Genomic DNA, 22,471 nt, shown 5'->3' with positions numbered 1-22,471 from the left:
AGGATATTTAAATTATTTAAATTTTTATTTCAAATACAAAATTTGTAATAATTTCAATGTTCTTTCTTTTTTATTAATTCTTGTTATTGTTTTGTTTGTGTAGGAGCAAGTTGCAGCTCTTAGGGACAGGATTGAGAAGGCCTTAGGATACAAGCCTGTGTATGCTCAGCCAACTGCACAGCCAACCACCAGGACAACAAGAGGTTCAGTGTCGAGGTCTTCAGCAGGGTTTTACCCTGGTCAGGTGGGTAAACATTCACATTCTGAGAATAATTATGACATAGGTTTAGCAGGAGAATTTTAGGAAAGTGTAGCTTACCTATAAGGGATGTCTTATACATAACACTTGTGCAACCCGTTGTTGAGTACTGCTCATATGTTTGGGATCCACACCAGGTTGAATTAAAGGAAGACATTGAAATAATTCAGAGACATGCTGCTAGATTTGTTATCAGTAGGTTTAATAAACATGCGAGTATTATGGAAATGCTGTGTGAGCTCAAATGGGAATCCGTTAAGGAAGGAAGACTTTCTCATTGTGGAACACTTGTGAGAAAGATAAGAGAACCAGGATTTGTGATAGATTGCTGAGCAGTTCTTCTGCCACCAATGTACATTTCGTGTAAGAACTGTGAAAATAAGGTATGAGAAATTAGTGCTCATATAAAAGTATATCTACAGTAATTTTTCCCTCTTTCGATTTGCAAGTGAAAGAGGAAAGGGAATGAGTACCTGTATTACAAGGTACCCTCCACCATGCACTTTATTGTGGCTTGCTGATTGTGTATGTAGATGTAAAAGGCTTTTTAATTGTTAAGCAATATAAACACTATTGAATATTTAAATATTTTCTATCTCTTCAGGCATCTTGGATTTTTTTGGGTGCCAGATCTGTTGAAAGAGTCTAACTGTTCCAGTTCTTTTCCCCCAGCATATACAAGAATCTTAGCAATAAATGGTTGTATTTTAAACATTTAGTTTCATTGTTGAGTGGGTTTTATATACTTTAAATGAAGTTTATGAATGTTGTACACCAAGTTTTAACAGTCATTACTGTATTATTGATGGAAAGTATAAAGACAATATTTTGAAGTCATGATTCGGGTTGCAAGAGACTGTATATTAATTGAATTTTGTGATGAGATTTTGGTACAAAAGACAAAGGAAAGTGGCAGCTTTCTTGTGTGATTCTTTCTGGGCAAAAGAAAAGCTGTGTGTGTATTGGTACAGCACATAAGCAATATTACTATAGGGAACAAATTTACAAATATTTCTTTCTTGGGAATGACACTTGACATAAAACGGAAACTATTGTGACCATGGTGTCATTTGCTGGTGGTAATTGAATTAGCCAGTTAGTTAATAATAGAACATTTTGTTTAAATTCCTTGTCTGCAAACAACATTGAAGAACAGTTTGTAGGAAATTTTAAGGACTAACTTTTATTGTGTTTAAGCTTTGTTTAAACAGCTCATACTATTTCCCAAATTCAATTAATCTGATTTCATGCATATTCCACAGTTGGAAGTAGTAGTGCATTCTTGCTGTCTCATTAACTGTTTGGTCCACAAAGTCATTTTAAATGTCAAATCCACTGCCTGGACACTCAAAATGTCACATATTGTCACACTTTAGTCAGCAAGTCTGTTCAAAAGTGACATAATTTGCTCAGAAAAAATGATACAAGAACTACAGTGTTCAACATGTGACATAAACATGATAAATCTCGTATTCATAGACATTTCGTACAGAAATAACTAATTATAGTCAGAAAGTATATTATAATTAGACAGATGAAAAATTTACTCATCAAGTGGCAGCAGGAGAAAACACACACAAAAGTTGAGGAAATGTGCATACTTTCGGAGCCAGTGGCTTATTCTTCTGGCAGAAGGGTCGAAGCTAATGGAAGAAGGATGAAGGAAAGGGACTGGTCAGGTTTACAAAATAGTGAGAGGTATGGAAGATTTGCCCAGAAGCCTGGGTCAGGATAAACATACCAAAAGGGATGAGAACGAAAGACTGACTGACTGGGGACTGCAACAGATGAGATTTGATAACCTGAGAGCTTAAAGGTGGAAGATAGGGTAGTAAGCAATATAGAGATATTGATAAGGTTTCACATGAGAGTTGATAAGAATAGAAATATAAGTGTGTTATATGAGGGCTATCCACAAAGTACATTACGTTTTGGAATTCAAAATAAATAAAGTATTGGAAATTTTTTTTATTATATACAGATGAAAGCCACACTTAAATACTACTTTTCTACATAGTTGCCATTTACATTAAGGCACTTTTCGTAGCGATGGACGAGCTTGGAAATTCCTTCATCGTAAAATTTGGCCGCTTGCACCTTCAACCATGAGGTTACCTCTTTTTGGACAGAAAAGGTGTGATTTTTGTGGATTTTGTGGAAAGAGGCACTACAATGAACTCTCAAAGGTATTGCCAAACTCTGAACCTCAGAAGAGCAATACAAAACAAGTGCAGGGGAAAGTTGGGCTCAAAGATCTTGCTGATTCACGACAACACCTGGGCCCACACGGCAAATGCCACTCGTGAAGTTCTCGAATCTTTTAAGTGGGAGGTGTTTCCTCATCCGCCGTACAGTCCCGACCTGGCACTAGGCGACTTCCACTTATTTCCGGCAATGAAGAAGTGGTTGGCTATGCAGTGTTTTGATAACGACGCACAGCTTCAAGAAGAGGTAACCACGTGGTTGAAGGCGCAGGCAGCCAAATTTTACGACGAAGGAATTTCCAAGCTCGTCCATCGCTACGGTAAGTGCCTTAATTTAAATGGCAACTATGTAGAAAAGTAGTATTAAGTGTGGCTTTCATCTGTATATAATAAAAAAAATTCCAATACTTTATTTATTTTTAATTCCAAAACTTAATGTACTTTGTGGATAGCCCTCGTATGTGGTAGACAGGTGACGGTGAGGGGAGGAGGGGGGTGAGGAGAAATAGACAGGTCAGAAAATAAAATATATAGACTGCTAGAAGGAGGTGAAGAAAGAAACAGTTACTGAAAAGAAATGCTGAGACCAAAGAAATTAACGTTAAGGCCAGGTGGGTGGCAAGAACAAAGGTCAAGTTATAATGCCAGTTCCTGTCTGCAGAGTTGTAAGAAACTGGTGCCAGGGGGGAGAATCCAGATAGTATGTGTGGTGAAACAGGCTCCAAGATCTCGACTGTCGTGTTGTAAGGCATTCTCTGCAACAGAATATTGTGTGTTACCAGTAAGTATGCACCCTCTGTCTATGGCCATTCATCCTAACTGATAACTTGGTGGTAGTCATAATGATGCAGAAGGCTGAACAGTGTTTACATACCCTCACCCTCACCCTCACCCTACTCCTTCTCATCCTGTCTGATAAATTTCCCCAGACATGGAGTCCTGGATAACTTCTCTGTAACTCTCTCCATTTCCTAAACCTTGGACAGTCCTTTTCCTACAGCCCTCTCTTCCTTCTTGTTCAACCCTTCTACAAGAAAAATGAGCCACTGGTTCCGGTAGCTTGCACTTTCCGTAACTTGTGTGTGTTCTCCTGCAGCCGCTTTGTGAGTAGATATTTATTTTTCCAGTTACATTATATTTTGAAAATTTGATTATTTTTGTTTATATATTTGCTCTTGTGGCCATCATTCCCTTGTCAGTCTTTGTTATCATTAGCCTTGTTCAAACTGTCATCGGTTTTCAATCTTTTATGGTAGTTCACCCATTCATTTATCTGTACCACCCATACTAACCAACATCTTGCCCCTACATATTTTCTAATACTGATTTCTGCATGCTTAGATGGGTACTTCTTATTTATGAAATTGCATACAACTCTTCGTTTACGGTTGACTATACATTGCAGGGCCTTCTCTGATCATCTTTTAACTCCTGTCTGTTTCATTATCTTTGTGTGAATTTTTCTAAATTTTTCTAATTTTTGATCTTTTTTGTTGCTTGTCTTTCTGTCTTGTCTTCCTTTTTGTCTCATTTTACACCCTCTGCTTCTTTTTCACCACTCCCACCATCTCTAACACTCCAAACCCCCTTACCTTGTGATGAAGTCTATCACACATTATATTTGGTCCTTCCGAATACATGCTTTTGCACTATCTAAACTATAGTCCCACATTCTGTTTCTTGAAACTGCTTGTCCATGGGAGGTACACCAAAAGCCCGAGCATTGAACATCCCTTTTTCTGGATGTAATCCCACTCTACACCATCCTCTTTTACAATTTCAAATAAACTGTCTGCAGTTACCCAGCTGATCTGTGACCTAAGTGCCTCATCTGCCAGTTTCCACGCCACCAGACTTCTCTCATCCTTTGCCCCTCGTGTTTCCTTGGATGGTATAATCCATCAAGTCAGCTTCAAACGCAACAATAGGCCAGACTTAATGTCAGAAAGTTATACTACCTTCTAAACTGCCCCAACAGTGTTTCTTTCTTTCTATTCCCAATGCTCGGCAGCTATCTAAACAGCTACACCATCAATGACCACTCCTCTCCTACAAACAGAGCTTGTCCAACATTCTAAATATCCCTCCACCTTCACCACTGCCTCCCCAAGCAATGATAATGTGTTCTCAACCTCTCATCTAAGGCACTCTTCTCTCTTAAATTATCTGCATTATCTAAGGGCCTCATTTTCTGCCATGAACATGCATTTGATCATGATGCTTTGGTTAGCGACCTGCTCTCCTTCACATGTCATGTCAGCTGCAAATACCTCTTTGCAGCCCAATCCCAAAATCTATCCAACGGAGAGCCTGACACTGAACCCTGCCTTGAACAGTTCCGCCATGATCTCAACTTAATCCAACACCATTACCCCAAAACCACCTCTTAAAAGCCTTCCAAGAATTTATAACATGCAGCATTGCTTCACAACTCTTTGTGAGATCCCTACAACATGACTGTAACCTGTGCTCTGCAGAAATATAGGTGCATCTTTTCATAAAAACTGATGACTCCATCATTATCCTCCCAGTGGACAAAGGATCTACCATTGCTGTACTTGACTAATGGAAGTATGTAAGTGAGAATCCACCCAAGCTATCTGACACTTCTATGTACAGCATCAGCTATTAAGATCCCATCCCTGTGATTCAAACTGAACTGCAGGCCCTCCTTAAAACCTCCTGCTCCTCACAAGGACTAACACTTCAGTCCATAGAATTTCTTACTCCACTCAAACCCCATACTCTAACCTGTCACCTTCTTCATAAGATCCACAAACCTAATTACCCTGGCTGTCCTGTAGTTGCTGGATTCAAAGCATTCATTGAATGTATATCTGCATTAGTTGATCAATGCCTGCAACATATAGTACAATGACTCCCCTCCTTTGTTAAAGACATCAGCCATGTTCATGCCCACTCCACTCGCACACTTTGCTTGTCATCATTGATGCTGAAATTTTCACTCTTCAGTGGAGTGTGCACTGATATGAAACTTCCTGGCAGATTAAAACTGTGTGCTGGACCGAAACTCGAACTCGGGACCTTTCGCGGGCAAGTGCTCTACCAACTGAGCTACCCAAGCACAACTTACGACCAGCCCTCACAGCTTCAATTCTGTCAGTACCTAGTCTCCTACCTTCCAAACTTCACTGAAGCTCTTGCAAACCTTGCAGAACTACCACTCCTGGAAGAAAGGATATTGTGGAGCCATGGCTTAGCCAAAGCCTGGTGGATGTTTCTAGAATGAAATTTTCACTCTGGAGCAGAGTGTGCACTGATATGAAACTTCCTGGCAGATTAAAACTGTGTGCCGAACCGAGACTTGAACTCGGGGCCTTTTGCCTTTCACGGGAAAGTGCTCTACTGACTGAGATATCCAAGCACGACTCCTTTCTTCCAGGAGTGCTAGTTCTGCAAGATTGGCAGAAGAGCTTCTGTGAAGTTTGGAAGGTAGGAGACGAGGTACTGGCAGAACTGAATCTGTGAGGGCAGGTCATGAGTCGTGCTTGGGTAACTCAGTTGGTAGAGCACTTGCCTGCGAAAGGCAAACGGTCCCAAGTTCGAGTCTCTGTCTGGCACACAGTTTTAATCTGACAGGAAGTTTCACATCATTGATGCTACCTCCCTCTATACCAACATTTCCTGTGTACACGGTCTGTGTGCTGCTTGATGTTAGATCAGCCGGTGTCCGGCTGATTCTAAACACATTATGTCCTTCTTGCTTACTTGAATCAACTTTATACTTTTACAAACCCCTACTTTACCTTTGAGGGACAGACATACAAACAAATTGGGGGCCCCTCAGGGGACTCAGCATTCATTTGCTGGGTACGGGCTTGGTGAACCCGGGGTCCCTGGGCTGTGGACTGGTGTGTGCCACCAGTCCTCTGACACCGTAAGCTCTGGGCATGCTTCAGCGACCACCGTGTGGTGCAAGGGTGGAACGTTGTGTGTCGCAGGGACTGGGGATCGTGGCTTGATTGCCTGGATCGCGAGGATGTTACATACCTCTATAAAAAACCCTTCAATCTTAAGGTGTGCTGCGTGCCGATAAGATGCGTGGCTGTTGAGGTGGACCTCTGAGGAACCTGCCGCACCTTCGTTGTATAAGGCTTACCCAGGCATGCAGTGCTCTGTCTGGGTGGACGTTTAGTTCCCTAACTGCTCATGGGACGCACATGGCAACCACGTATTTCCCTTCACCAACTTCGCAATCAGTAAAGCATATGAGGAAGGCTAGTCCTCCAGATAAGCAGATAGAACAGAGTAACAGGGCTCATGGAGTCATAAATGACAATGTTTTCATCGTGATTAAGAGGAAGGAGAGCTCATTTGAAAAAGGGTCTCCTTTCTATATACATAAACGTTTAGAAGGACTTGCAGGTACACTGAAATTTATCAAACACCTGAGGAATGGTACCCTGTTAGTTGAGACTACTAGGGCAAAGCAAGTGGAGCTGCTTTGAAAGTCAACCAAGTTAGGCGAGTATGATATTACTGTCAAGTTGCACAATTCCCTCAACTCCAGTAAAGGCGTTGTCACCTGCCGGAATTTAATGGATATTGAGTTAGAAGAGCTGAAGCAAGAATGGGCAATACAGGGGATTGTAGACGTGGAACAACAGACAAGTAGGAATAATGGAGTTGTTGAGAAATCTGCCACCTTCATTGCGACTTTCAATTCGCCTGTCTTGGCTGAATACATTCTGGCTGGTTACCACCAACTTAGGGTTAGGCCTTATATACCTAACCCTATATGATGTTTCAAATGTCAACGATTTGGCCATACAACGATGAGTTGTGGGGGTGAAGCGACCTGTGGTATATGTGGCAAGGCAGCTCATGAAGCTGGGACCAACTGCACATCTCCAGTGCTGTGTATCAACTGCTCTGGGAGCCATCCCGTCTGGAGCAGAGACTGCCCCATCTTTGCGCAGGAAAGAAAAATTCAGGAGATAAAGGTGACAAAGAGGATACCTTATGTGGAAGCCAAAAAAGAGTATAAGGTGACAAAACCCCCTGTCTTTGCCACATCCTATGCCTCCTTGGTGCAAAAATTGCGTCAAAAGTAGACACTTCGACACAGACCATGTCCAGTGTAGCAGTATCCTCCACCAATACCTGTACCTGTGTTTGTACCTGCCAGAGCACAACCAATAAAGATATAGATATTCAGGCTGCTCCGACTGAACCAAATGCTATTGCAGAGAAAGCTACAGTGAAGACTTCGAAGGCCCTCCAGAAACCGAGTGCCTCTCCACTTCCCCCATCCTCGACTTCCACCAAGAAAAAGGGACCAGGGAAAGGGGCTCGACGTTTGGCGTCAAACCTGCCAAAGGCACCATCGGATGTCGTCATGGCATCCCTGACTGATGAGGAGGAAATCGTCATGGAGTTTGATACCTCTTCCTCAGAACCTGGCAGCCCCTCTGTTGCCACTCGCTCCACAAGTGTCTCACCAGCGCGGCGCAAAGACAGGGGGAAATCTACACCGAAATGCTGATATGGCTCCCATACTTCAGTGGAATCTGAATGGAGTCAGAACTCGCTTTGAAGAATTGTGGCTGTTAGTGCAGGAAAACCCCTTTTGCATCTCTTTGCAAGAGACACATTTTAAAGAGAATGACACACCTGTACTTACAGTATATCCATTGTACAGGAAAGATGACCTGACTGGTAATAGAGCACAGAGTGGGGTGGCAGTGTTCATTATGGACACATTACACTCCTCACCTGTGCCCTTAACCACAACGCTACAAGCGGTTGCAGCTCGGATCCTGGCCCATGTTAATGTCACAGTGTGCTCCTTGTATTTACCACCTGCTGAGCTCACTGAGAGTGAAGCCCTCGCACAGCTCATTGATCAGCTACCCCGTCCCTTTCTCATTTTAGGAGATTTTAATGCTCATAATACATTATGGGTTCCAACAAAACCTGCCCCAGAGGCCAGATGATTGAGCAGTTGATCAGGACTTCCGACATCATACTGCTGAACACAGGTCAGGCCACACATTTTAGCACCGCTTCAGGTTCGTTCTCTGCCATAGACCTCTCTATTTGTTCGCCTGTGCTTGCAGACATTGCCCAGTGGGTCGTAGACGACGACCTTCATGGCAGCGACCATTATCCTATCTGGCTCCATCTGCCAGTTGAAATGGGTCGTGTCGACAAGCCGCCGAAATGGTTGTTCCGGAAGGGAAACTGGACGCTCTACAGGCAGTTGGCTGTTTTTGAACAGTGTGAAGGCGTCCAGGAGTGGGTGGATCACATTATGGCAGTGATGCACCATGCCGCTCATGTATCCATACCAAAGTCAAAGGGAACACCTGTGAGGCAGCCTGTCCCTTGGTGGAATGACGACTGTCATACCGCAATCAGAGACAGAAGGGCGGCTTTGAGAAGATTCCATTGGTTCCCTACTGATGCGAATCTGGCAACTTTCTGAATAGCATGGGCGCGGGCGAGAAGAATCGTTAGAGAGAGTAAACGGAGGTCTTGGCGAGAGTTCATGAACTCCATCAATAGGTCCACATCTTCAAGCAAAGTATGGGAAGCCATTAGGAGGATCTCCAGGCGATACTCTCGACCGCCAATAACAGCTATATGTGAGCGGGGGTGTCTCCTAACATCTCCAAGAGACGTCGCCCGGGCAGTGGCAGAATCATTTCAAACTATTACGGCCGATTCCGGCCAGGACCCAGTATTTCATCACTATCGCAGTACACAGGAGCGGGCTGGTTTTGATTTCCGTTCAAACAACACTGAGAAATACAACCAGCCTTTCTCTTTGTGGGAGTTGGACTCTGCACTGTCAGTATCTCGGGATACTACACCTGGTCCAGACCTGATATCATATAGCATGCTGCAGCAGTTGGATCTGCGGTCAAAGGAAGTCCTCCTCCAACTTTTTAATGAAATTTGGAAGACAGGTGACTTTCCTAGTTTGTGGAAAGAATCAATTTTAATTCCACTTTTAAAACTAGGGAAGTATCGGACTGATCCCAGTAGTTATCGTAGCGTTAGTCTCACGAACTGCGTAGGAAAGACATCAATAGGCACCCGGTGTGGGTTCTCGAATCCAGATCCTTACTTACCCGCTGCCAGTGTGGGTTCAGGAGGTATCATTCCACCCTAGATAACCTGATCCTACTCGAAACAGCGATACAAGATGCTTTCCTTCGTAAGCAACATCTTATCGGGGTTTTCTTCGACCTGGAGAAGGCGTACGGTACTACCTGGAGGCATAACATTTTGCGGCAGCTTTATGAGTGGGGTTTCCGTGGGCGTTTACCCACAGTCATCAGATCCTTTCTGTCGGACAGGTATTTTACGTATAAGGTTGGGAATGTCCTGTCTGACCGTTTTAAGCAGGAGAACGGTGTCCCTCAAGGAAGTGTCCTCAGTGTGACAGCTTTCGCAATTGCAATCAATAGTATTGCATCCACAGTACGACGGCCTGTACAGTGCTCCTTGTTTGTGGACAATTTCTGCATTTTCTGTGCGTCTTCCTCCCTTACAACTACTACACGCCAATTACAGCTGACGATCCTGCGATTGGAGGAATGATCTACGACCACAGGCTTTAAATTCTCTTTGGAGAAGACTGTTTGTGTAGATTTTAACTGTTTCCGTTCTCTTCTTAATCTCCCTGTTTTAAAACTAGGAGACACTGTTCTCACCTTTATGGAACAAGTGAAATATCTCTGGCTTATTTTTGATGAGAAGCTCACATGGTTGCCACACCTAAAGGATCTCAAAGTCCGCTGTTTCAAGGCTTTAAATGTCCTTAAATGCGTCAGTCATAGGTCCTGGGGCGCTGACAGGGCACATCTGCTCCAACTTTATAAGGCCTTTGTGCGACCTCGGCTGGAATACGGATGTCAAGCTTATGGATCTGCAAGACCTTCGCACCTCAAAATGTTGGATGTGATTCACCATGAGGGTATTAGGCTTTCAACGGGGGCTTATCGCACGAGTCCAGTTGCTAGTCTATGTGTCAAGGCTGGAGAGCCTCTGCTGTCCATTCGGCATCTTCTCCTCGTGGTACGGCTAGCATACAGGGCCAAGTCCACTCCTCTTTCATTGGCATCCAACACCATTTCACAGCCGGCACTGGAATGTCTCTTCCGCCACCATCCGAAGGCAACAAAGTCATTTGGCATCCGTGCACAGGAGAGTCTTGAGTCAGTACACCTGGAGGGCATTAAGGTCCTCCACCAGGGATGGAGTAGGGGATCTCCCTGGCTACTACAAAGGCCAAGATTACTTCTTGATCTGGCTGCTTACAGGAAGTATTGTACCCTGGACCCCCTTTTTAAAATTAAATTTACTGAGATTTTAGACCGCCATTCAGATTTTGTTACTGTTTACACGGATGGGTCTAAACGGGGATTTTATGGGCTGCTCTGCTGTGCTTCCCAATACTGTCCGTAGGATAGGGCTCCCAGAGCAGTTCTCAGTTTACTATGCAGAACTGTTTGCCATTGTGCAAGCGTTAGAGCAAATGTGACGACATCATGGCACGAAATTCATCATCTGCTCTGATTCCCAAAGTGCTCTACATGCTCTTGAACAGCTGTTCCCAGCAGATTGGATCGTGCAAGAAGTGCAGGACGCACTCCTGCTCTTGCAAAAGCAGGGTAAGGATGTAATTTTCTGCTGGGTTCCAGGGCACATAGAGATTCCTGGAAATGAACTTGCAGACGCAGCTGCCAAGGAGGCTTGCTCCATCCCACCTCCTGCTCGCTGTTCCGTCCCCCTGCAGGCAATAACATCATTCGTGACTCAGAAGGTCATGCGTTGGTGGGAGGCTCAGTGGCTGGAAGTGAGGGATAATAAGTTGTGAGCAGTAAAGGATTCTGTCCGACTGTGGCTTACCTCCTTCTGACGACGACAAGCTGAGGAAGTAGCCCTTACACGGCTTAGAATAGGACATTGTCCGTTGACACATGGTTTTCTGTAACGTCGTGAGGAACCACACACGTGTCAGACATGTGGGACACAGCTGTCAATACAACATATTTTAACTGAGTGTGTTTTATATACGGGTTTGAGGGAAGATTTCAGTTTCCCCACCAGACCTGCTCTCTATTTTCACTAATAATGAGGCGATTGTCGCTAGAGTTTTATGTTTTTGTGTGATGTCTGGACTTCTTCCCAAAATATTGGGATTGAGATCTTAATGTGCTGTAAAGTGGTTTGGTCACCCATTATTTGTAAGTAGTCACTCAGCCACCGTTAATTATTTTTACCTGTTTTGTACTGCTATTTTATTTTTAGTTTTATCTTCCTGTTTTGATGTGCTGTGTCCAATCTTGCAATTTGAACATTTACAATTCTTGCAAAGATTGGCTCTGAATTGATCATTGTTTAACAGATTTTGGTTGCACTCGTCAACATTTCTTTTGGGAACGGGCGCTGATAACCTCGTTGTTGTGCGCACCAAAACACTAATCGTCATCGTCATCGTCATCGTCATAGTCATCGTCATCATCATCATCATCATCATCATCATCATCATCATCATCATCATCAGATTGGGGGCATAGCAGTGGTAACTAGGAAGGCTCCTTCCTATACCAACGTTTTCATGGGTTGCTTGGAGGGGGCTTTCCTGGGATCCGTAAGCATTGAGCTTCTTGTTTGGTGTAGATACATTGATAACGTCTTTGCCATATGGACACATGGTGAGATGGACCTGCTAAAACTTTTGGTAGATGCATATTCATTCTCCCAATAAAATTCGACATGGTCCTGTTCTGAATCCCATGCCACTTTCCTTGATAAGGACATCATCCTCACCAGTGGTCATCTAAACACTTCTGTTCACATTAAATCCACTAACAAGCAACAGTACTTACTTTTTGACAATATTATGAAAAGGATAGATTGTTACTCACCATATAGTGGAGATGCTGAGTTGCAGATAGGCACAACAATAAGACCGGCAGACAAGTAAAATTTTGGACAAAAAGACCTTCATCGGAATTTCACACACACACACACACACACACACACACACACACACAAATGCAACTCACACACATGTCCACAGTCTCTGGTTGCCAAGACCAGACTAGTTATGTGTGTGAGTTGCGTTTATGTGAGTGAGTGAGAGTGTGTATGTTTTCTAATTATGATGAAAGCCTTTGTGACCAAAAGCTTACTTGTTTGACAGTCTTTTTGTTGTGCCTATCTGAGACTCAGCATCTCTGCTGTATGGTGAATAGCAATCTGTCCTTTTCATAATATTGGCATTATCCATCCTGGATTTTTCAATATTGACAGTTACCATTATTTGAATGCTATACATTCCCTCCCATACAGTCTTGGCATTCAAAGGAAATGTGTTTGTTCAGATGCAAACTGTTTACTGCATTTCACAACTATTCTCACCACAGCCTTAATTAGGCATAATTATCCCATCAGCCTAGTTCAAAAGCAGATTTCCTGGGCCATTACATTCAATCCTAGTACTGCTTATTCCTCCAGAAAGCAATTTGGTCTTGAGTGTATTTATCAGCTTCTTTGACAAGGCTATGTTGTTCGAAAATCATGCCCTGAAATGAGGTCATTGTATCTGACATTTTGCTCACCACATATAAAATAGCTTTCGACCCCCCACCCCCCACCCCACCAAATCTCTGCACTTTTCCTGGTCAGACCCTATCTCCTTCTGCACCCATTTCCCTACCACGCTATAAGTCAGCAGATGTATCCACCTACCATCACCTATACCATCACTGTAACTGATGAAACATATACTATCAAAGGGAGAGCTACCTGTGAAATGACACATTGTGTACCAGCTGTTAGGTAAGAGCTGTTAGACCTTTTACTTGGTATGACTACTACCAAGTTATCATTTAGGATTAATGGGTGTGGACAGTGTGTGTGTGTAATGGCAAACACAATATCCTGTTGCAGAGCACACTCTACAACATGACAGTAATGACCTTGGTGCCTGTCCCATCACAATGTGCCATCTGGATTTTGCCCCTGACAGCAGTTTCTAAGAACTCTGCAGGTGGCAACTGGCATTACACGATGTCTTTCATTGTCGCCACCCACCTCACCATAACCTTATGTTAATTTCTTTGGTGTCAGCATTTCTTTTCCTTAAATATTCCTTTCTTCACTCTCCTCCTAGTTTTCTATGAAATTAATTTTCCTTCAACTGTCTCTACCACATATAGTACACTTAACTTTCCACTCTTATTAACTCTTGCAAAATGTTTTGCAGTAATCTTTATCTTGTTTATTATTCTATCTTCCACTTCTAAGCTCTCTGGTATTCAAATCTTGTCTGATGAAGTTCCCAACAGTCAATCTTTCCTTCTCATTCCATCTGTTAAGTCTCCCCTGACCCAAAGTTCTGGGTGACTTTTCCCTGACTCTCCCCATTTGCTAAACCTGGCCAGTCCTTTTCCTTCATCTGTCTTCCTTTCTCTTAAACCCTTCTGCCAGGAGGAAGAGCCACTGGTTCTGAAAGATTGCACACTACCTTAACTTTTGTGTGCGTTTTGTTGTGCCACTCCTTGGTGAGCAGGTTTTTTGATTATCCAGTTATATTATAAAAATAAGTAGATACATTTTTATTTCTGTTTGTCAAAGAGGTACTTCCTGTAACCAACTGATACTGGACCAATGTGGTTTCTTCTTGAAATGGCATACTTCACGTAGTACCGTATTTACTCGAATCTAAGCCGCACTCGAATCTAAGCCGCACCTGAAAAATGAGACTCGAAATCAAGGAAAAAAAAATTTCCCGAATCTAGGCCGTACTTGAAATTTGAGACTCGAAATTCAAGGGGAGAGAAAAGTTTTAGGGCGCACCTCCAAATCGAAACAAAGTTGGTCCATTTTAATATCAGACACAATTTAGGTTGAATGAATGACGATACAGCTACAGTAGTTTGGTTCGAGTCGTATGCTTAGCAGTTAAGCTTTACCAGGTAGCCATTGCTATGCGTCAGGCACTTCGTCCGTATTTATATGGGTACCCTTCCTTTTTCACATGCTTCGTGTGGTTTGAATTGATTGCTTATGTATCTTTGATCTCATAAGTGCCGTTCTCTTTGTTACAGGTGTTTACGTCACTCTAAACTGAAAATGCATTACTGTACTGTGTCATGCATTGTTTGTTGCATTCTGATAATGAACGTTTACGGCTTGCATTTGTATGCGCTAACCGCCGCTTACAATGCAAAAAAAAAAAAAAAAAAAAAAAAAGAGAGAGAGAGAGAGAGAGAGAGAGGCATTGTCTCATTAGCGAAACAATGGCAAGAGACTGCTATTTGTTGTTACTTACGCTGCTGCTTTCTTTGATAATGATCAACAAGAACCAAATAATAGACTGCGTATGATAGAAGATGTTCTGAACGAGAGTTTAGCGAAAATTTTTCTCCGTTTGAAAAACTTTGCAGACGCCTCTTTAGTACATTACATTCTGCACAGAAATTAGAGTCATCTTAGATTTAAAAATCTAGTCAATTGCTGTGCTTCATTTCTGACTGTATCACTATTAGGCATAAGAATAATATGAATATAAACATGACATGATATGTATATTCTTCCGTGTTTGCTGTTGTCTCACTCTAGTTTTGTAGTTTATTAGGCAGACAGGATTTAAATGAGATAGCAGCAAACACGGAAGAATACAAGGCAAAATGTTTATATTCGTATTATTCTTATTGTGAAGAGAATACTGCATGTGATTCACAATTCATAAAAGTTCCTATTAGCAACCATCTCTCCTCACAGACGTTTGCAAAAGACACCAGTTGGTGTCTCCATGTAAAAAAAAAAAAAAAAAAAATACAATAAATAAATAAATAAATAAATAAAAAATTAAGACTGTAGAGTTGGCCATATTGACAAAAACCCCAAACAGTCTTGCCAGTCGGATTTTCATAGTACATTGAAATGCTGCTACATTCCAAGATGAACAATACGGAATTTGTATTTACTTCGTCGGATAATGTATGAAAATGCAGTGGTCGAAACTCGGGGCGGCGAAAGAAAGCTCGTCTTGCACCTGTTCTTTTTTTTTTTTTTTTTTTTTTTTTTTTAATGACGCAGAGGTTTTGGCGCCAGTATTTATCTTTGTGCCTGCAAAGCAAGCCTGTGTAGCGCTACATATATTCGACAGCAGAAGTTAGTTGTGGCGGCACCTACCAACATTTTTCAGAACTTCTGCTTACTTTGCACTCGATTCTAAGCCGCAGGCGTTTTTTTTGGATTACAAAAACCGGAAAAAAGTGTGGCTTAGATTCGAGTAAATACGGTATATGGTTACTTCTGTTCATGACACACAGCAGATGAGTGTCAATCCTTAAGCGACTTGCTTGAAATAGGCATTTAATATTACAAAAATTTTAAGGTTTAGAGCTACAAACTATAGATGGAGACAGCTTTTAACAAAAAAAATTATACATGGTATCATTATTCAGTGACTTTCTGACATTCAGCCTTAACGTAGCAGTCAAACAATCAGAGTCAGGGTGTATACGACCCGGGACAACCGGGAATTCCGGGAAAAAACAGGGAATTTTTTCATCCGGGAGAAAACCGGGAAAAACCCGGGAATTTTTCGGAATTCCGGGAATTTTTCATTGTTTTAGCTTTCAGTTACATTTTTGTAGTTTTGACTGCAGAATTGATTCTCTAGCAAAGAATGTTATTGTATCCTGCTACTGGAGAATGATACTGCAGCAATAAAATATAAACGAGAGGGAAAAAAATAACTGTAGTGGCAAAGGAAATGTGCATTTTACGACAACAAAACACCGTGCACGCACAAGCGTCTACAGATAGCAAAAATATGTTAAAGGCCGTAAGGCGCAGACTGTAATTCTTCGTAACAATAAACTGCTTGCTATGAGCATGACGTCACAACTGTTCACATTAGGTTCGTTTGACCAGTTGCCAGCGGTCTGTTGCGCATGCGCATTTGACTCGCGTATAAGCAGTACCTTCTCTCGCTTCCCGCTTCTTGAAGTTTGGCTGTCAGCTGCATCGGTAGTAGCAGCAAGCAGCCAGATGTAAACGATAAAAAAATTTCCCTCGCGCCCTAGCTGCCAGATTCGCGCTTGCACAGAGTTGTCTGAGTTGTAGTGGGGAGGGGGTTAGTCTCCACGTGACCCGTGTTTACGTTAAGTGATTTCGTTGCTTCTCTTCGTGTACAGCTCCCACGTCAAATGAAAACAAAACGGATTTCTGTGGCCGGGAGCTATCAAGTGAATTAAAATGCATTCACATAATTACAGAGGGCAAAAATATATTATTAATTTCAGTTTCTGATTTTATTTTCTTTCCAAGTTAGTAGCAGTCAAGCATTAATCGCCTTGCAGAAGAATGAAGTTATTTTTGCAAGTTTGCTAAAGAAATTCCGCTGAGGCAATCATTTTATTTGAAACGAAGTGTTTCATTTAACAATTTTGGGTACTTCCAACTGTTCGGTGAATTTCAAGTGCACGTTATCATCTTCTGCCATGTATGGCATTATGCCATAATAAAGAACCAAACATGAGATCGTAGAGTACTGGTACTCCAAGAAAATTTACATCCCAAAAACCACACTGAAAAGCTTAATATCAGATGGGACCTACTTCATTGTGAATCTGGAAAAAACCAATGTGCACTTCAAGCCGAATTATGCATTTTAGTATGATTCACGAAATTTTGATGCCTTTTGGAGTATCCTCTGATGCCCTGTTTCTTTTATGGTGTAGTGTAAGCTCTCTTAGTGCTTTATACACACGAACATGCGGGCTTCCTACACCACTGCAGTTGCACACGCACAATAATTCGTTTTTGGCACTCTCTGGCAGCTGGTAAATCGAACCTATAACTAACAGTATTGCGAACGGTGGTTAGAAAAGCATTACTTTCAAAGTAAATTTCTTTTTACGCAAGATGAATTATGTTACGTGTGTGAAAGTGGGATGGATATCTAAATCACAGAGCGTTCGAAACTGAACAGTTTGAGGACCAGCCACTTCAAGAATTTCGAGCCGAGGCATTTATGTCACAATTTTAAATTTACTGGCACATTTGTGTGATGTATCTTAAAGTATATCACACCAAAAAAAGACCAATATTACACGTAAAAGCTTAGCTTTTCTTGTAGATATACGGTACTGTGTACATTAATGTAAACCGTTAACTTTTCCTCTTGTGTGTTCGCGCTATGTAACCAGTAATCTTGCTAGTTGCTGACTATAACACGTGCCCTATGCTCTGAATAGCTGCTGTCATCGGCTGGCGAGATCTCGTGGCTTGAGATATGACTCGCTTACAAAAGGACATCACAACTTCGGTTGCAACGCTCCGGAAACTAACAAGCTGTGTTTGGTGCAATTCGAATTTATACTTTCGTAATACGAAAATATGCAGCGTATATGTTGCTGCAAATCAAAGGTCTTTCCAAAACTTCTCTGCTCCGGCTTTTCTTTTTTTTTCCGGGAAGTTCTACGCGATTATATAAAACGTTAACCATTCAAAGGATTGATAAGTTTTACAGTTCCGAGGGAACTTTTTCTGTGCTAAGTGACAGTAGGTCGCCCGGGAAAAAGCATATTTTTTAAACGGGATATCCGGGAGAAATCCGGGAATAATCCGGGAATTTTTTTTCCTTGTCCCTGTATACACCCTGAGAGTTCACATCATTATTCGTACCAATCAAATCCTTACTGGGTCCCAGAGATGATGCTCATCAGTTTTAAAAGTAACTTACATAAGCTTAAATTGAGTTCTTGTAACCAACTTAAAAATACTAAACACGTTTTTCTTTTTCTTTCTCCAACAGTTACAACAACAACAGCCACAACAGCATCAGCAACAACTTGGCAGCGCACCTTCATATCTGGGAACCCCTGTTCAGCAGATGCCCCAGCAGTCCTATAACAGCCCTCAGGCCCAGGCATATACACCCACTGCTCCTGTACCTCCTGTTCGATCTTTTACTCCAACTGTGCAACAGCAACAGCAGCAACTTGTTCCACCAATACAATCCTCTTATCTGCCTGGACAGCACCAGTCACCTTCTGCAACTTCACCATACAACACTGCAGGACCAGTCATGACACAGCAGCATTATGGGCCTCCAAAAACATTCTCACCAGCTCCACCTGTTGCTCCTGTTCCACCTGTGCCTGTTCAGCAGTCACCACCAGTGGCAGCTGTTCAAGGTAAGTAACAACCACTGTCAAAGGCTAGTGATGTGATGTGTCAGAAAAATCAGATATGTGCGTAACATAAGAGGTAGATTCCATAAGTTTCCAGCATGACCTCGAATATGAGCTCGAAGGTTAAAATTCCTCGAAGAAATGCTTGCGACATCTGCAAGTAGATGCACACATGAATTGTAGCCTGGTACTTGCCTCAGTTGAATGAGGATACTCGTTTGAGTAAAACATTACGAGCTGCAGTGGACAAAATAGAGTATCATGCAGTGATGAAGTTCCTGACAAAAGAAGGGTTACATCAGTGAAATGAAAGTCCATTTGGGTGTTGTTAATGATGATGCTTCTACTTCATACTCCACAGTGAAGGAATGGTCTAAACAGTTTTATCTAGGCAGAGAGAAAATTGTTGATGATCCACGTGTTGGTCAACCTGTTTAGGTGGTGACTGAGGAAACATTTTCTGTTGTTAAAAGTGAAGTTGTGAATGACAGGCAGTTGAAACTTGAGGAAATTCCAACACTGTTAAGGTTATCTAAAATAACTGTTTTCTGGATAATGAATGATCATTTTCACTTGAAAAAGGTCAGTGCAAGATGGGTGCACAGACGTCTCTATGCAGTGCAGAAGGAGTAGTGTGTGACCTGTTGCACCAAGTTTTTGGAGCTGTACTGTGGCAGCTAGAAAGAAGTACTGGAATCCATTGCTATAGGGAGGAAAGTATAGTTCTTTATGATGATCCTCTGTCGTAAAGAAAATCGCTTGAATGGCGTAAACCAAGTGAAGCTCCACCAAGAAAGGCACAGGTCACTCAGTCCACAAAGGAGGTCATGACAACAATCTTCTGCAATTACAGAGGAATTATCATAGTTCTTTTAAGAAGGGAATATCATTGTGAATGCACAATACTAGGCTTCACTATTGCACAAATCATGTGACTCCATCAAACTGAAGAGGCGAAGAAGTTTGTCACATGGTGTTTGTCTTCTCCTCAACAATGTGCTAGTGAAAATGGTAGCAGTTGTATAGGCTGCAGTAAAGTAATGTGGCTTCCAGGAGATTGACCACCTACTCTGTAGTCCAGATCTAGTCCTAAGTGACTACTATCTCTTCTCCAAACTTCGCAGAAGGAAATTTGGTGATGACGAAGACGACGACGATGATGATGCTGTGGTGGTGGTGGTGGTGGTGGTGGTGGTGTAGTGAAAGCTGCTGTAATGGACATTTTGCAGATAAAGAATCAGATTACTTTTTGAAAGGCATAGAGTTGTTAATTCACAGATGTGAAAATTGTATTGGAATAAAGGTTGTTTACATTGAAAAATAACATTATTGTTTAGTTTTTACTACTTTAAATATATAGTCAGGCCAGAAATTTTTTAACCTACCTCGTAGACAAATAATCCATGCACAACATTCAAAGTGAAAATCAAGCAAGAAATGTCAGTGTACAACACAATGCTTACATCAAAGTACATAAGCATCCAACAGCTTAGTCCTATGATAAGATTGTCAAAGTAGTTACACCATATGGAAAGCAAGAGTCTAGTGCCTAGCAGTGCTGTGAAGTGTGCAAGATAAGTTAATAGCCACTGGGTGGCAGAAACAGTTACACTTTACTTACTTTACACAAGATCAAAACTTTGTAGGATTTCATGTTAAATCAGTAAGCAAATTTTGATGTTCAAATCTATGAAATTCCCATTCATCACAACTTTACTAAGCACATATAAGTTTAAAGCATATTGCATAACTCTCTTCAATTATATCCATGAACAGTACCACAGCTTCATTCAAAGAGATAAATGTTTGATGATGATTTTTCAGGTAATCTGATTTATTGTTACAGTTTCTAAGCATAAATATACTTTTCTTAAACTTCCTTTTTAACATGTCATTAATGATGCTATAAGAGTCATACTATGGTAATTTACTCCCTCCACTGTGTTAACTGAATTGAAAAGTTCGGTTTTATTAAGTATTAGGAGATATGAGACAGTGCTCTCATGACGCAAGTTCTGTAACTAATTACTCAAGGTAACTTTCAGAAAAGACGTTCCAAACAGTGTCTCGTGAATGTCTGTCCCATGAAACCTATTTCAATCATGTGAGCCTCAAAGTCAATAGGTGGTGAGCAGAAATACCACATAAACATTTTTTCTTTCTGATCTGCAAGACCAGTGTTCTCTGTGATTAATACGGTTTCATGTCTGCAAAACACTAGACTTGAATGAGCAGAAATAAATATAGTGGCTGAAAAAGTACTTTTGATATTATTCTCAAGTTTTTCAGAGCATGTATGTCATACAGTGAGTTCTTGGAGGAATAGCCAGATTATTGCTGTAAACATGCACAATATTTCAACAACAGACTTGCTAGTCATAATCGGGTCTTTCATCAAAATACTGTGTGCGTTTGCCATGACAATTGGGCCATTTGACTAATAACTCTTTGTACAGATATTTTATGCTCTATTTTTGTTACTGTTGACTGTGATATTTTGTTCAACTTAACTTGCTTGGCATTTTTATCATAGAAACCCATTAGCCTCTTTGTGTTACTTTGGAATTGATATATCCAGAATTGTGTTTAATATTTACTGTTAGCATCTATAAACACTGCTAAACTAATATGAGCTTGTGCATAATTGTATCAGTATGGTAATATAATCTCATGGCTTTTAGGTTCAGTTAGATCATACCCTTCAGCTGATCCCAGTTTTTGCCAGAAGCTTTCGGAATCGCCTCATATGGCTGATAGGGTCAACAGCTGTGCCAGGTGGAGTAAGTAACGCTCCACAATGCGGTACATTTGCTGTTGTAGTTTCTGGTACAAGTTGTAGTTTCTGGTACAAGTAGTAGTTGACTGTAGTGTGCAAGAGTGATATGCACATGTAGATTTACTTTTATTCATAAGTTAGGTAGTGTCATTTGAAAAATTAGTTCTCTCTCTCTCTCTCTCTCTCTCTCAGGAAGGATATTACCCCATTGGACATGTTAATTTTACAGGTGAGTACAGCTGTTGTAGTGTTATTTTGGGCGTGTCAATTTTTTTTCATTGGCACAAATGTTTGTGTGTATGAGTGTTAATTCTCAGGCACAGCTGGGCTCTAAGTGCTGTAAACTCAGTTAAAAGTTGAATGTTGCTATGAGAGATTACTATCTCAAACCCAATATAATGCTTGATGTGAAAAAACTTTTTGGATAAAGGAGACCAGTCACTGAATAAGTGTTGAATCACTGACAGGCACACATAAAAGAGAATGAAAACTTTAACCATGGAAAGCCGAGGATGGAATGACAACAGTATTATAAAAAAGATTGCTACCCAGCACATAGAAGAGGTGTTGAGTTGCAGACAGGCACAATGAAAATATGTTGCTTAAAATATGTTGCTTCAGTGTTTAGTAGTCTCTTCAGTGTGCCTGTCTTTGACTCAATGCCCTGTCAGTATGGTGAGCAGCAATCTATTCTTTTAATAATAGGGTCAATTTTCCACAGTAACTGGGAACTCAAAAAACTTGGATAATCGAATTTCGTGGATAATCTGCAGTTGAAGTACACAGTAATGTGTTAGTTGTCCAAGAACAAAAATTAATTACAGTGTCATAATAAAAACCACTTAACCAATTTTTGTAATAAATTCTACTTAAATCATCATAGTCCATGTGTAAATATGGTACTTACAAAGAATACAGTACAATCCAATTTCACATTGGATTGATTTATGTCTCAGTGAGGAAGCTTGACTTTCGCATATCACATTACGAATTTTAGACATCACCAACTTGCCAGAAAGGGAGTCCAGTTACCCTTCGGCTC

The 22,471-nt window shown here is 41.4% G+C and overlaps 1 protein-coding gene across 7 annotated transcripts in view; it reads left to right on the top strand.

Annotated features, from left to right (window-relative positions):
• LOC126161371 (protein transport protein Sec31A) overlaps nt 1-22,471 on the top strand; it is a 154,667-nt gene that overhangs the window by 95,601 nt on the left and 36,595 nt on the right. For 6 of the 7 annotated variants that reach the window (XM_049917142.1, XM_049917141.1, XM_049917145.1 and 3 more), the window contains 3 exons: nt 104-244; nt 18,275-18,656; nt 21,335-21,433. In XM_049917142.1, coding sequence (XP_049773099.1) covers nt 104-244; nt 18,275-18,656; nt 21,335-21,433 — 622 coding nt within the window. The remainder of the gene's footprint in view (nt 1-103; nt 245-18,274; nt 18,657-21,334; nt 21,434-22,471) is intronic. The other variant, XM_049917146.1, reaches the window with a different exon arrangement.

The sequence above is a fragment of the Schistocerca cancellata genome, chromosome 2 (assembly GCF_023864275.1).
Source record: "Schistocerca cancellata isolate TAMUIC-IGC-003103 chromosome 2, iqSchCanc2.1, whole genome shotgun sequence".
Lineage (NCBI taxonomy): Eukaryota > Metazoa > Arthropoda > Insecta > Orthoptera > Acrididae > Schistocerca > Schistocerca cancellata.
Note: the sequence above shows the minus strand (reverse complement) of the source record. Positions and strands in the feature narration are given on the sequence as shown.